The 13,405-nt window shown below is 35.4% G+C and overlaps 1 protein-coding gene across 1 annotated transcript in view; it reads right to left on the bottom strand.

The window, feature by feature from the left end:
• Positions 1–644: 644 nt before the first annotated feature.
• Positions 645–13,405, bottom strand: part of CAND1 (cullin associated and neddylation dissociated 1) — a 45,040-nt gene continuing 32,279 nt past the window's right edge. The window contains exons 8-15 of the mRNA XM_037136003.2: positions 11,526–11,818; positions 9,427–9,568; positions 7,600–9,093; positions 6,542–6,637; positions 3,973–4,142; positions 3,728–3,892; positions 1,979–2,086; positions 645–1,215 (exon numbers count right to left, since the gene is read on the bottom strand). Coding sequence (XP_036991898.1) covers positions 991–1,215; positions 1,979–2,086; positions 3,728–3,892; positions 3,973–4,142; positions 6,542–6,637; positions 7,600–9,093; positions 9,427–9,568; positions 11,526–11,818 — 2,693 coding nt within the window. The 3' untranslated portion in view covers positions 645–990. The remainder of the gene's footprint in view (positions 1,216–1,978; positions 2,087–3,727; positions 3,893–3,972; positions 4,143–6,541; positions 6,638–7,599; positions 9,094–9,426; positions 9,569–11,525; positions 11,819–13,405) is intronic.

The raw sequence follows: 13,405 nt of genomic DNA, 5'->3' as shown, positions 1-13,405 counted from the left end.
TTTTTGTATCCTTCAATAAGGGATGTAGAGATCCAAACGGAATGAATAAAAAACTGGCCTTCAGAATATAATTTCTCAGTGGCAACACACACACACAAATGGGTAACTGAAAAAAAACTGTGTACTTAAATATTCAAATTTTAAATGTGTAAGAAAATTTATAATAGAAAAAAAGTGGTAAATTGTTATTGTGACTTGATTTGCTGAAAACATCTGCAAATTCACACTGGCATTAAGAAAACCAAATTTCAAAAATTTACTCCTCACCCTCTCTCCAAATATGTGTTTTCTGTGCAAAAATAAAATATCTGCAAATTGCACTAATACAATACTTATTTTAACTTTTGTATAATGAATAATCTGCACATGCTGCTTTACAGACAATACATTATTTGTAAACTTGCTCATGCAAAATTAGTGTGCGCAACAGGGATATGGTGATCCCTGCACTTTAAAAAAATGATATCTTATTATCTTTTTTAAATTGCTAAACCCTCTGAAATGGAACAAATCTTACACAGATCTTATGTGCCAGCTAAAAATAAATTTATGTTGCTGAAACAAAGTTATACAAGAGAAAGAAACATGGTTTTGTCTTGCAGAATTGTTGATTTTTAAATGAGAAGTTTTATAAAAGAAAGAAATTCATGGTCACAAAATTTTAACATTTTAATCCTAAACATTACAGGGCAAATGATCCTGGACCCTATCTCCATATTCCATAAATCCTAACTTTTAGTTTCCATTTTAAATGTTGTCCTAACCACTAAAACATTAGTGGTTTTACAACCTCTGGATTATGGAAATACATATTTCTGAAACAAATGTTACAAAAACAAAAGTGGAAGAAAGCCAAACTGTCTTCATGAAGGAAAACAAAAGTGGAACATTTTGAAGCTTTTAAACACTTCCTTTTCCACGTCATATGAGTAATAACCTGTTGATTCAGTGCATCATGGTCAATGTCTGGTCCCCGTGTTGAACAAACATCTAACTAGTGTCCATTGACTCCAAGTTAGTGGATGATGAATCTTTTTGGATACTTTCAAAGATGGCTGCCAGCTCAGGGTTAGAACTGATCTGTGACTGGAATTCACTCATCAGTGGACTCTTCTCTGCTTCTGGAATGGTTAGTAGTGCTGCTACTGCTCTCATGGCAGATCGCTTTAGTTCATCTTGCTTTTCAAACTCCTGCTTTACTGAGTTTGCCTTTACCTGTAACATTGAGTAAATTTGTATTATAGGCCATAAAAGACAAGCTCTTATACGAACAAAACTTAAGCACCTAGAAATTTCTGGTAAATAAAGTTGCTCTTTCATAGGTCCCAAAGTCACACTATATTCAAAGCACAGTTGTTTTTGAACTTTTTAGCAGCAGTTTGTCTCCCTTCCCTTTAAGGGAGTATCTTATTCAAAGCCCAATAGGAAAACAGAAGCCAGAGCCATGGTGGTTGAAAGAATGAGAACCTCAGCTTTACCTGCTCAGCAAGTCCTACTTCAGCTTCCACCAAGAAACTGCTCCTCTGTGCATTCATTATTCTTCAAACACACCACATACTGACATCTCTGTGCCTTAATTCATAGAATTATTTTTATATGAAAAGTCCTGTTTCACCTTCTAAATTTAGAAGTATATCTGACTTTTTAACATCCATTTGAAATGTCATCACTTTCATATAAAGTCTTCTATTATTACCACATCCCACCTCCTCCTCTCCAAAATTACATTTTCTTTTTTGTGGACCCATCTCCCTTGATCCTATATCGGTACTTCAAAATTTATATCATTGTTATTTACATACATAAAAACTTTAAAGAACAGCATTAAACTGTTAATTTTTCAAAACCCCACATTCAATAGGTTAACTTTTAAAACCTACTGGTACATATGGTTGAATTAGGAAAATTACAGTATAAAATCAACTAGGAACCCTGAATATACCAAGTCTGGCCTAACTTGATGCCCATCAATGATTACCTTAGTTGTACATGTGGCACGTAATGGCTCAACAAGCCGGTCCAACCTCTGCAGTACTGCACTTGGACAAAGCGTGGAGAGTCTCACCAACATTAAAAATGTTAACATCTATTACAAATTAAAAAAGATAACTTAGGCATTGCTTTATTTTCTAAGGGCAATTCCAAATTCTAACAAATGACTAGCATGCACCACAAAGTTTCATTTTCATGTAATCTACTTCAAAGAGTTGTCACAAATGTTATCTGAAGCATTTTAGTTACAAGTACTACAGAGACCTCACCTATAATGTGGTCCTAATGTGTAGTACACAACTAGAAAACTGGTTCTCAATCTCGACCACACATTAGAACTGAGGGCATACCCTGTTCCCAAAGACTTTTACGTAACCTGTTAGGAGAGGGCCGTAGATTTAGAATTTTTGAAAAAGCTCATGTACATCCTGCAAGGTAGCTTACGTGGTTGGACATCTTTTCTGCAAAGGGAAAAGCCACTGGTTCAATTCCCATTCACATGCCTAGGAACATGCCTAGGAATACCCATTCCCTGGGAACAAGCCTAGGTTGTGCGTTCAGTTCCTAGTCGGGGTGCATACGAGAGGCAACTGATGTTTCTCTCCCACTCTCTCTCCCTCCCCGGCCCTATCTATAACTTTAAAAAAGAAAAAAATAAAAAGCTCATGCACACCAAAATGGAAAACCATTAAATAAGAAAATAACTGAACCAGGAGAAAAGCTTCCTTAAGTTTCTTAGCAAATTTTCCTTTAAAAAGAAAAAGCGGGTTATTCAGATTATCTATATAAAACCTAGTAACCCATGATCTTTTTCCTCTTGGACTATAAACTGTACAATTAAACAGGAAGACGCTATCACTCCCCTGGGGGCTCTTTTTAATATTTTGTGGGAGGGGCCAAGTTACCACCACTCATGGAAACAGGCAAGTTGGAGTTCTGAGTCTGGCTGAATAACTAACTGCTCAACTACCACTTTTGCCTGTTTGATCAAAGGCCATTGATGGGGGAAAAAAAAGAGAAATGTACTTACTATTTTTCAATTCACCCTTTAATAGTTCACATTTAAGATGGACATGGCAAATCAGAAAACAAAGAGCAGTTATGAGCAATGTTCCTGCTCTAAAGCTAGAGAGTGGTATGGTTTCTTTTTACCTGCTTCTACATAGATTGCTTTAGGTATCTGAAAAGTTATTCCATGTCACCCTTTTAACAAAACACTTGATATTAAACCCAGTAGACTAAAAACAAAAATCCCTCATTTAGGTAAATAATATGGTCATCATGTAGAATGATCCCAAAGACAGCCAAAGAGAATTAGCCAAGGTAGTGATAGGAAACTAAGAAAATCCTCCATGGGTAGCAACTGCAATATGCTTTTAAGAAAAGCCAGAGAGATCACAGATTACACTTTGAATGGCAAAACCAGCCTGCACTCTTCTTAAAAGTGTCTAGGAGGGAAAGTATCTAGGGATTACACGCTAAGCAAGGTGGCACGGAATTTCTTAGAATTTTCCATTCACTTAGACTTGACTACCTCCTCCAAGGAAATGGTTTCTGGATTTTTCCTGTGTATGCTAACTGATGTTACAATTGTACCACTATTACTTTTGCATATTATAGTTCATGACTAGCAAACCAATTTTTTATCAATAAACAAAAGTAAATTACAAAGGTAAAAGTCACCATAGCTACTACATTTTCTAAAACATTCTATAAACAAGCACAAACATCTTACCTTAATATCATAATGGTCCTTCAAACCATCTTCAACATGATTTAGGAATTCAAAGATATCTAGTCTATCAAGACAACTGTCTAGAAGTGTGTACATACACTCGAAAGCTGCCTTTCGAATATCCAAGCCATCATCAACTGTATGCTTAAATGGCCCCATCTCTACCTGTTGAAACACAAAAGAATGTGTGCATATACTTAAAAGTAAAAGATGATCCTAGAAAAAGTGTAATCTAAGTAGCTTACCTCTCTTATAAGCTCCTTTCTAACTTTTGTTTCATTGTAAAGATGTGGAAGAACAGTATCTAGAAGATCCCTTATTAAGGATGGCTTATTATGTGCTGCTGAATTGAATGTGACCAAGGCTACTCTTCTAACATTCAAATCTGGGTCTTCCAATGTTTTCAGGAAGTCACCTAAAAAGTTGTAGGAGGAGCAACATACAATTATGGTAAGCTTAAAATAAAACACACATCATATTCTTTCTAAACTGATAATTTATGGTTGTTGGTATTATTCCCATGTCTTCAATGTGGGTCAGAGAAGAACATGATAAAAACGCTAAGTGAAGTATATAGTTTCTTTCAGCAGCAAGTAAACTATCAGGTCTCAATGTGAGTGTATTTAATTGATAACTAACTCTCAAGCACCTATAATGCAGAAGGTACATAGTATGAGTCCAAAAAGTACTCTAAATACTTTTACAGATATTTTATAAGATGGTGGGTTGCAAAGAGAAGTAAGGGAGCTAGCAGGCACAGGACCTAATAATTTGAATGACTGTCCTACACCAAAGATAAACAAGGTGAGGACAGATCCACTGCTTGGTAAAGATGGAATACTGTGAACAAGTACACAATTTACCAGATGACAAAGAGAAATGTGCCTCTAAAAGCCCTATTATTTAAATTTAATGAATTAGTGAGAGGGTAAGAATGCTAAAGGAGGAAAATGAAAACTGACATAAAACAAAAAGCTAAAGCACTTGAAAACAGATACAAGTCTGGTTTTCTAACAAATGTGGAGATTATTAAGCAAAGATCTCTGGAGTAATATAGATGATGATACAAACAGCTTCATTTGTCAATTGTGACTTTTGGCAAGTCACCTTAGGCAAATGTCTGTTTCCCAGTTTATAAACCTTTTAAGGCTACGGAGCAGAATCAATACTATGTACATATTGTTGAATACCGTGTCTGGTATGCATCTGGTATTCACATGGAGCTACCATTATGTAATCTCAACCCTACCATTGGCAATCTTTTAGAATACACAGGGCAAAAGAGAGAGGTGCCAGAAGACTTAAATGTACCACAGCAGAAATTTGAAAAAAGGGGGGGAAGTCAGACACCACAGGCTGATAAACTCAATGCTGACCATTCAAGGAAAATTGTGATTACACAAAAAGATTAGGAGACAGCTTGAGTTCAAAAAGATTTTAAATGTACCAGATTAAATCTCTTCACCCCGGTTTTTTAGTTACAAAGATGGTAAATTAGAATACTAATTAGAATAAAGATGCTTTCAGTAAACCATCTAAAATACTGCTATTATTAGGGACAAATGGTGACATGGACTAAAATCAGTGGTGCCCAAGTCCTTGGTCTAGGAATTCCAGTTTTTAAAAAGCTACCGAAGTGGTTGTAAGATGTTCTTATAATCACAAATAATACTGAACTAAACCATATTCTGAGGGCTTTTAGCTACTACTCCCAACTCTAGGAAAATTGATGGTGAAAACAACACAGAGAAGTTATGACGCCATGGAGAAACAATCCTAAACACTGATTCTTGTCCTCACAGAAAACAGAGAGAGCCCTGCCATCTCTGGGGTATCTCCTCTTAGTTTCTCTGGTAATCATCTTTTTTACTCCAGGCTGTTCCCACCTTACATGTGGAAGTCTCAACAGATCCTCTCAGGAACTGAAGGGTTACAAATAGTAACAGAAAATTGGGGTCCTAACGGCACAAGTTAAGATTCATTAATGGAAGGATAGATAAGGTGCTTCTCAGATAAGATCAAATTCAAGGAGTTCATCATCACCAAGCCCTTATTATATGAAATGTTAAAGGGACTTATCTAAGAAAAAGAGGTTAAAGAAACATGAACAGTGAAAGGGCAACAAACTCACAGTTATTAACAACCACACCTAAAACAAAAGCAAACTAAAAGGACAGCTAGATCAGGAGTGGAAACATAGAAATGAAGATCTCAAGGAGGGTTAGCAACAGGAGTGTGGGAGGAGGAGAAAGGGGGAGAAGGTACAAAAAATAAATAGCATAGACAGTAGATAGAAAATAGAAGGGGGGGCAAGAATAGCATGGGAAATATAGAATCTAAAGGACTTGAGACACTTGGTCATAAACTAAAGGGGGGGTAATGGTGGGGATGGGGGGTAGGGTGGAGGGGAATGAAAGGGGGAATAGAACTGTAACAGCATAATCAATAAAATTTTAAAAAAAAGATTCATTTATCTAAGTGGAAACTTCAGGACTATTTAGATATATCGAATACTTTTTTCCGTTATTCATTAGTTACTTTAGGTCATCCCCAAAATTTGATTATCAAATGTGTAGTTGACTCTAAAGACACCTAATATTATTTACTAATTTCAGTTATTTGCAAAATTATCTGGTAACCGTATAAAACCAAGGGATGACAGAATGTAAGATCATGCATTACCTTTCTAATGAAACCATTACCAGACTGTTAAAAGTATTTGAATTCCCTGGTGATATTTTTAGTTATTGAAACAATTCATTTTGTGACAATTAACACTAAATAAGCAGTATGTTTATCTTTGTTTCCACTTACCTATACAGTTCTTTAGTAGTGGATCAATAGGTTGTGGATGATCAGAAATAGTAAACTTTACAGCTGTAACCACTGAGCTTCGGGCATATGATGAGCCTAATTAAAAACAAATTTCAGCCTATTGGTATGCAAGTCCGCTAAAATCCATGGACATCTTCATCAACTTTCAAACCACTCCACATAACACTAGAGCCTTCAATTTGTAAAAATCCTCTTTGGCCACGAGGGGTATTGCTATCAGAGTGCTAACAGCAGGCAAAGTTTACTCGTGAACATAATCTCATCATACAGAGTCCAGCAGAAGTAAAGCCTGCTTGAGTGTGGTTGGTAGGGTAATAATATGGGTGGACAGTTTATAGTTTTAACTTGAACATTTCACCTAAAATGTCATATAGTGTGGTGGAGTATGATATTGTTATGTTACAGAATTACATGCTTATGATTTTGTAATAATGAAGGGGTGTTATTTGTGCCAGACCCTGTATTTCAAAAGATGTACTTTCTTCTGGGAAGGAGGAGGCCTTACAGAGCAGCAGTGGAGGGCCTAGCCCTTGCAAAAGGGAATTAATTAACATCCATAAATTATTATAGCATCTTCTAGTTTTTAATTAAAAAAAGAAAGCAAATTCTAAGAATAAATGGCTATTATTACGTTCTACTTGGCCTAACGGGATTCACACTGGTTAATCTGAAAACTCTTCTAGAATCTTTCATTTGAACTAGTTATATGCATTAATTTTAGCATTATAATTTTTACTAGCAAGCTCCTCAGGATATATTAATTCCAGATATACCTGTCTTTACCATATTTTAAGACAAAAGAGTAACATTAGAACATAATGAACACTAGAACAGACTCATTTAACCATTATCTAATTATGCTCTCTTTACTCTTTTATACAAAATGTCACTTGAAAATAGCTTCATATTATAACATAAGGCAATGGGTCCTATATTTAACAAGACATAGAAATGTTTTAAATGCACATACGGCATCTTTTAAGGCAACCAACTACTAATAACTGAAATTTTTTTAAATAAAAAAACTAGGTATTTACCTGATATCAAGTACCCCTTAAGCCGTGGAAGGAGAGTTTCTGGATCAATTAGAGTGAGTTTGCCTAGACATTCAGCAACAACATTTCTGGTTCCTTCTTCTGCACACTCACAGTGCTTTAGCAGTAAAGCCCAGATGTTTTCAACATATGGTTTAAGGCCCACCACTGATGCAGAGCTAATAATTTCCTTCAAGGAATGAAGCAGAAGATACTGCCTTTTGGGTTGACTGGTTATTTCTTGTAAGACAAATGGTAGATATTCAGGAAGGTTGCCCACACTAATACTGCCTAATGCATAAGATGCAGCTGATTTGACTTCTTCACTAGGAGACGAGAAGGCTTCTAATATTACAGATTTTAGTTCCAGCTGCCCACTTAAGTCAATATGATGCCCAACTTCTCCAAGAGAAAGCAGAGCTAACAGACGAATAGAATCTGTAGACCTTGAGTTCTTGACATCTTGAATAAACTGACCTACTACAGCTGGTCCTTCTTTAGGACACGCTCGAGTAAGGGCAGCTACACATTTGGCAATGGAATAATAAGACTGCTTGTGAGTAAGAGCTGTGCTCTGAGAATAAACCGGACCAGTCAGCATGCGCAACAAATCCATGTATCCTAGGTTATTTGTTCCAGTGACAACCAGAGCCTGGAAAAAGTCTAGCATGGCGCTGAGAGCACCCCCCTGCAATAACGGTGATCTCACAAGTCCAATGAGTTCATTGAGAATGGATCCACTTATCTTTGAAAGGGAGGAGGGATACACTTTTGCCAGCGTGGTAAGAAAGCTGATAGCCATCTGTGAAACATGCATATCACTTTCACTGATAAGAGGTGGGAGCTCATCTAGAACTGCATCAATCATGGCAGCTGTCAAGCTGTCACTATAGTTTTTAATGAGAATATCTAGGGCAGAAAGAGTACCCAGTTTCAAAGCTCTCTGGTTTTTCCTGAGAAATGAAGCAAGGATGGGAACCCCTTCTCCCAGGACAGGCCTCAAATCTATCTTCAAAGGTGACCCAGCAATCAGTGTCAACGCCTTCACTGTAGTTAACCTTGTAATTTCATTCTTCAGTCTCTCCAAGAAAATCTGAAGTGTATTAGGCAAGTCAGAACCCAAATTGTCTCCAAGGTTGCAAATAATTTGTCCCATACAGGAAATAGCCCTTTCTTTGACTTCCTGATCAATATCAGCTGCTTTTAACCTCTTAATGGTACAGGTAAATAGATCTTTGATGTAAGGAGTTGCGTCAAACGAGGAAGGCTGATCTAAGGGACGAATTACTTTGACAAGCTGTTGGGTAACAAGAAGTGCTTCAGATGTAATCTTGTAAAATGGGTCTCCAACACAAGCCACCACTGGAGGGACCAGAGCCTGAACATGAGGATGGAAGACTTGAGGAGAGTGGTTACAGAGGATTACATACAGACACGACAAAGCATCGATCTTCAAATTTGATGAGCTTGACTTATCATTCAATGAGAAAATGATTCCTAAAAAGCCAATAAAAAATCCAATAATTTTATGCATAGTTTTATGAAAAGAAAAATTAAAAACTAATCCCTAAAATATTACTAGTTTCTACTTCATTACATTATCACTAAAGTAGAAGCTGTGCAATCTATAGGAGAGCCCAAGGTTTTAGGATTAAGATATAACTTTTTACTTTCCAATTTCTAACTTTAAGTTTGTTTTACAACAAAGTTAGTTCTATGTACAAATTAAGTTGTCACAAATTATCCTCTTAAAGGAACATTTAAGCTTATCTAGTCTTTATAATAAAGTCTATATTAAGTTCCAAAAGTGATTTGCTACTTCTTTCATACCTGGTACAAGAACAGGGATGTGCTGCGTTAGGGCCCCAGGTAATACATTTACCAGTTCAGTTAACATGTTAAAACAACACTGTCGGGTCTTCACGCTTTTTTCTTTCATCTGTTTGTGCAGAGCTTTAACAATGTTGGGAACCTGTAATTACCACACACTCATTAGCTGTTTCAGCTACTGGTATTTCTTTAGTACACTTAACACAAATTACAAGGGATGAAAAGAAAGGGAAGAATTTATCTTTTTCTGGTTAAATTTCTAATTCCTCTAACTGCTAACAAAATTGTTAGATACAAACTTTGTTGCATCAATTCCATTCTCTTCTAACTGTATTTCTTTAATACTTGACAGAAATTGTTAGCTTTCTGAAAAACAACAAATTAGTCTCCTTGATTAATTTTTAATTATGAAATGCACAAGATTAAATAGAAATCTAACCAAATATAAAGTTTTCAACTAAAAATTTCAGAGCATAATTTATAAATGTTTTTTTCTGAACACAGCACAGATAAATATTCAAGGAAAAAAATAAGACAAATTATAAAAAAGAAACCACTAAATGAGCCGTCTTTTCTGCTTTTAGTTTGCCATTATAATAATCTCACTTCAAATGTAGCTGCAAGCAGCAGAGATACGATTAAAAAATGTATGCTTCTTTACTTTCTATCTAGTCTAATGTTCTGTTGGTAAAACCTACAGTAAAAATTTACTACTAATAAATTTTATGAATGCCAAGATAAAGCCACATATATCAATCAATGATCTGAGAAGTACAGACAAAACGCCTATCTAATTCATCACAGTATCAACAGAATTTCCTATGATTTTACCTAACTTCTGTATACTTTTTCAATTGCTTATATACCCATATACTTTACCTTATTTCTTTCTATAATTAATCTTCAATGTTCACCTTTAAGTTCACTACAATTTTTTTTAATTTGTCCTACTTGAAAACAAGGTAAATGTGGTATGTACATCTCTCTCCCTTGGTTTAGTTGTTTAATCTGGCTCTCATGTTTTGTAATCTATAAAAATGGACAAATGGGATTAAAAAAATAAATAAAAGCCATAGGCAGTGTGGCTCAGTTGGTTGGAGCATCATCCCATAAACTGAAAGGTCATAGGCACATGCCTAAAATGCAGGTTCAATTCCCAGTCAGGGATTGTATGAGAGGCAACTGACTAACTGATGTTTCTCTCCCCTAAACCCCTCCAAAATTAACGAGCATGTCGTTGGGTAAGGATTTAAAAAACTACAAATATGGCCGTGGCTGGTGGGGCTCAGTGGATTGAGCACTGGCCTGTGAATCAAAGGACCCTAGTTCCATTACCAGTCAGGGCACAGGCCTGGGTTGTGGGCCAGGTTCCCAGTAGGGGATGTGTGAGAGGCAACCACACATTGATGTTTCCCTCTCTTTCTTCCTCCCTTCCCCTCTCTCTAAAAATAAATAAAATCTTAAAAAAAAATAAAAAACAACAAATATGCATTCCATTGGGCTACCACAAGGATTACATGTATGATAGGAAAATGCCAAGCGTGTGCCAAACAGAAGCTATATAGATGTAATGTTTACAATCTTAGAAAAGATGCCCTAAAAGTGAAAATGTGTATTTTATTAACAATAAGGGATGCCATTTTTTAGAAGTACTAAGTAAGACACTACATCTAATGTTACACAGATCATCTCTTCTATCATTACCTTGGGCAGACAGTTCTAAGTATACCCTTATTACAAATGAAAAAAGGTTTAATAAAATGAATAATCTCTCTAAGCTCACACAACTAAATTAGAAGTGAAGCCAGCTACAAATGTAAGTAGTCTGACTCCACAGTTCTAAGACCCCCCCATTAGTATCACAGATAAAAATTACTTTACTAAACCATAAATTTTACTACTATTTAGTACAATTAAGAAAACTTCAATCAAAATAAAACTATATACAAGTGAGCTATATGAACAAACAAACTACTATGCAAACATATCTCAGAACGTTGTGTCTCTAAAGATGTTCTGGAATTCTCATTTCCACATTAAAAATACCATTTTAAAGGATATATACTACCATAACTTTCAAAACCATACTTTACACCAACCTGACTCTGAAGCATTGTCAAAGGCGTCTCTCCCTGTTCCATTGCATCAGGGTCACAGAGCCAACTTTGCACAGGACGAGTTTGCTTCAAAAGGGAAAGATACGCATGAAAAACATCTGCCTTTACATTCTCTTCTCGCTCTTTAAATCTGGATATCAATGCAGGGGAGACAGTCTTGTAGAATTCTGGAAGCATTTCATGCCTTGTGCTAACCACAGCATCCAGGCATTTAGCAGCTGCACGCCTCACTTTCCAGCTCATGTCGTCATCATCACTGTATTCATCATCACTCCCTAAAGAGAAGTTTTAATTGTTAGGCTATTAATCACAGAAAAAGTTTATTTTTAATATAGTAAGTGAATTATTAATAAAATAGTTTTCTAACTTTTCACTAATATATACAACAGTAGGTAAGTTTATGAAGAACTAAAACAGATGAAGTTAACTTTGATAAATTTACACATAATAACCTCTCTGAAGAAAAATCATAATTGTGTTTTTAAACTGTTAAACATCTTCTCTTTTATAGTGTAATGAGCTGCTTATTAACCCTTTCAAATCATTAACAGTAAATTTCTTTAGAACATGAATACTTGCAAAATTATATATGCCCCAGCCCTTAAACAAGATGAATAAAAGTTCATTTCAAAGAAATCACTTGACACTATTGAAAAATCAAACAAACAATTGGGGAGTTTATAAGATAACCCATAAAACAGATTTGTGGATATAGATGATGTGATAAAAACAGCTATCAATCTCAGGACATTCAGTAGAAATAATTTTCTGGGGAGAAAAAGAATTCTGACATCAACTTTCTTTGTGACTATAAGACTTTTCACTTAACTTATTAATGGGGGGAGGGGGCTGTTAAGAGCAAATGTGCATATTTGTAACCTTTCAAGATACTATCTTAATGTAGTTTAGAGAAATTACACTGTCTCAATTATAACAAGAAAATTCTGCCCATGTAACAGAGCACCATCTTCTCCAAACTCTTATTAAACTTTAAAACAATATTGCAACCATAAATGTTAACAATTCCATCCCATTTATGTATGCTTGATAACTTTTGTGTGTGTGAAATCTCTGAAAATTATTTTCTTCTAACAGCATCAGGATGAATCAGTTGAGTAACATGGATGGCAAAAAAAAGCAGTTCTCAGGGCAGTCCAAAATTATCTAACAACAATTCTGTTATTCTTAGAAAAGAGTAAATAAAGCCCTGCCTGACATGATTCCTCAGTGGAGGAAAAAGATATCATCTCTTCACTGACTTATATCCCAATTAGCTAGTGAAAGGTAGCCAGCCATGCCTTAGGAAAATCCAAGGATATATAATAAAGTTGTCCAATCTCATTACTTCATTTCCTCTTAGCACATTATAGGAAAACCCAACCAAATACTGCTAAACCCAAGGCATTTGATTCATTTACCAATACCTATTTTAATAAAAATTACAAGGTACTATCAAAATAGACTATTTAAAAGCAAATAAATAAGCGAAGTTTTTCTCATGACAATTCAGCTGTGGGGTAACTTTGCAGAAATATACTTTATTTGAAAAAGGTTATAAAAATTCAAACATCCTAATCACTGTAACTGATACAGCAGCTGAAGTTGATTTTTCATCTAAATACACTAAAAGCCAACAATCAAAACCTGGAAAATATATTGCTACAGCTTTTTTCAAAGGATATGCATATTAGAATCTAAGATTTCCCTTCATTAATACAACACATTTATTGAGTGACTACTGTGTGTCAAGCACTATCCTAGGCACTGAGATATAGCAGTCAATAAAGAGATTAAATATTTCTGCCTTCATGAAGCTTATATCCTGCTAAGTAGAAAATAATTATTAAATGCCAGAAAGTGAT

Source organism: Artibeus jamaicensis, unplaced genomic scaffold, assembly GCF_021234435.1.
Source record: "Artibeus jamaicensis isolate MK-2021 breed Jamaican fruit bat unplaced genomic scaffold, CSHL_Jam_final contig_233, whole genome shotgun sequence".
Classification (NCBI taxonomy): domain Eukaryota; kingdom Metazoa; phylum Chordata; class Mammalia; order Chiroptera; family Phyllostomidae; genus Artibeus; species Artibeus jamaicensis.
The sequence above is the reverse complement of the archived record's forward strand: the minus strand, read 5'-3'. Positions and strand labels throughout refer to the sequence as shown.